This window comes from Prunus dulcis, chromosome 6, assembly GCF_902201215.1.
Source record: "Prunus dulcis chromosome 6, ALMONDv2, whole genome shotgun sequence".
NCBI classification, from domain to species: domain Eukaryota; kingdom Viridiplantae; phylum Streptophyta; class Magnoliopsida; order Rosales; family Rosaceae; genus Prunus; species Prunus dulcis.
In genome coordinates this window covers 10,733,638-10,736,604 of record NC_047655.1, presented here as the reverse complement: position 1 = coordinate 10,736,604, position 2,967 = coordinate 10,733,638, and the positions used below count along the sequence as shown (strand labels likewise).

Sequence of the window (2,967 nt, the reverse complement as noted above, 5' to 3'; positions counted from 1 at the left end):
TTATCCATTTTTTTATTGTACAAATATTGGCTACCGTTGAATTGCTGGAAAAAATATGATCGGAGAGCCTAGCGCTCGCCACGTGGACAATTTAAAAAAATTTGAATGCATGGCTGACGTCGACGTGATGTCAGCACGCTGACATCAGCCTTGCCCTCGGGCCAGCCCAGTCTGCTGGGTCCCACCATTTGCCCGGGTTGGATTTTGTTGCTGGAAACCACTTTTTTGCCCAAACCCCCGCTAGCCCGAGTCCAGCCTTAGCTGCTGGAAATGCTCTAAGTGACGGCTGCCAAGACACGGTAGGGCTCTTTTACCCAAAATTCTTAGGTCAGGAATGGACACTTCGCAGCCAAAGAATTAAAGATAATAAGACAAAACTCTTTAGGACCCAACTAGAAACGCAAATGAGCTGGCAGACCTCATGATGCACAGAAGATGACTAGTCATAATCTAATGCATTCTAATGAATGTAATGCAAAATTTACCTTTGGGATTGGGAAATACATTATATGCCCTATTACAAAGTTGTCAAGGAAAGCTAAAAGAAAATTAGCTAGAATACAACTCAACACCTTGTCTAAACTTGACTAAGAAGTTTGCTCGAAATAAAGGATATTTGTACAGTAATTCCAAAGGAATTTTATTTAACAATGAAAGCTCAAATAAATTATTATTTTTTAAATATTAAGTTTAGGGTTTTTAACTCAATTGATCCCCAAACTTACACATGATTTGCATTTTGGTTTCTTAACTAAATTATTCATTCAAATGGTCCACAACCTCTTGATTATTCGACGAATTGGTCTCACCGTTACACTACTTAATGTAAATTTTTGTCATGTGAACGGCATGTGAGGGATACAAGAAGGGTATATACGGTTTTTTAATAGCTCAAAAGGCTTTGACATCAAACCCCATCCCTTAGCCACGTCCACGGCCATCGCATCCTCCCCCACTCAGATCCCAATCCCCCAGACTCAATAGACCCCAGACTTGAACCCAACACCAACTTCACTTCGATTTAGTTTTTTTACTTAGATTTCCTCAAGCACATATCAGATACCAAACTACTCAATATTCATTTATTTTCCATCCTTCTCTTCAATCTCCTTATCAACAAGACATAAGCCTTTTGTAATCTGTATTTTTGGATTAAATAAACCTAGAGAACATCCCTCATTCTATATGTAATAATCGTGATTTTAATAAACATGATAATACTCATTTAAAAAGATTTGCATTTTATCTCTTACATGCATATGTAAGAGATAAAGATTATTTAATAGATAAATGCTAATCCTTTTTTCCTTTTCTTTTCTTTTTTTTTTTTTTTTTGGCCACAGATAAAGATTATCTCTTACATATATAGCATTTCATCCCCGACTAATAAGTTGTATAAATCCTACTTCGCCTCCCATAAGAAAAGCAAACCCTACTTGTTCACCCTTACTCACTCTCCAAGTTATTAGTTTCTAAAACCTGAAACTTATACTTTCACGTCCAGGCCCTTTCTTATATACTTTCTTCTATCAACAAGATATCAAACCAGGAAACCCTAAGAAATAAGCAACTTCTTGATTCCAATATGGCTGAGGATGGTTATGCTTATGATCGTGTGCCTCCAGGCTACCACTTTTGCCCCTCGGAACAAGAACTCCTTCTCTACTACCTTCGCCCTAAGGTAAACGCTGAGGAGGTACCCGGGGAAAACCACGTCGTTTTTGACTTCAATCTATACAGTGACCAACCTCGGAAGATATGGGATCACTTCCAAACAACAAGACAAAACGATTTGAAGATGAGCAACGACCTCTACTTCTTCACTGAGCTTCAGACAAAGACCACAAATGGCTCGCGTGTATCCCGAACTGTTGGGGGCGGCACCTGGAAAGGCGAAGATGGGGGCAAAAAAATATGTGCTCCGGGAACTGACCATGTTATAGGAATCAAAAAGAGGTTTCGCTATGAGAATAAGGGGTCTGCAGAGCATGGCAAGTGGCTCATGAATGAATTCGAACTTGGTCAATCCCTGATACACAACAGACAAGTAAGTATATGTTGTTTCTTTTATTCTATCTTTGTGTTCATGCCAAGAATTATGTTATATTTTCTTTGGATTTATTTCACTGCTTCGTTTTTGTTATGTTGTTCTTTGGAGAAAAATTTCATGTATTTACAATCATGAAGATTTGAACGTTCAGGGATTTAAATCTCATCGTTTATGGAATATAAAAGAAGTCATTATATTCATCTGGTTTGATATGTTTGCAGAACATCCAACATGTATCTATATTTGTTCTCTTTTTTTTTTTCAGTATTGATTAATTTCTGGATTTATTGAACCAAAATCTTTATCCAATTCGCAGGCAAAGAAATATGTTCTATGTCTACTCAGGAAAAAGGAGGAACCCCAAAAGAAAAGAAAAGAACCAGAGGAGGAGGACAGAAGACAAGTATTGTGCCTCCACACACAAGAGAAAAGACAACGCATGCTACCATGCATTGATAATCTGCCACCACCACATCCACAGCCACAACCACTAGAAAATTATGCATTCGTTGCTGAACTGCCAGTGACACAAAGCCTCAAGCCATGGATCGATAACAGTCCACCATTAGCAGCTCAAGTGCAAGACGAAAATTTGGGACAAGAATTGCTCACATCTTGTGTCGATTTTGTACCGTCATTTGCAAGCGAAGAACTGAGTATCTTCGAATGGGACGAAAGATTGTGGGAGCCATTCGTCCTACAAAGCGTTGATGATGTACCAGAACCAGTAGCTGTGGGTACCACCATGCAAGGGGCTGAAAATGAGGTCATATATACTGCTTCTACGTCAGCCTTACCGATTGACTGCACCGGGCATACTGCGACCCAAGCTGATAATCCACAAAGCAATGTGTTTGGAGGATTGGGTGGACTTGATGATAGTTTCAACTGTACTCCCTGGATCAATTCTGTTGAGG

The 2,967-nt window shown here is 39.2% G+C and overlaps 1 protein-coding gene across 1 annotated transcript; it reads left to right on the top strand.

Annotated features, from left to right (window-relative positions):
* Positions 1–1,585: 1,585 nt before the first annotated feature.
* On the top strand, positions 1,586–2,321 carry LOC117630263 (NAC domain-containing protein 43-like). The gene is made up of 2 exons (XM_034363009.1): positions 1,586–2,047; positions 2,316–2,321. Exons 1-2 carry the CDS (start codon positions 1,586–1,588, stop codon positions 2,319–2,321), a joined length of 468 nt encoding a protein of 155 aa, XP_034218900.1.
* The last annotated feature ends 646 nt before the right edge of the window (positions 2,322–2,967 follow it).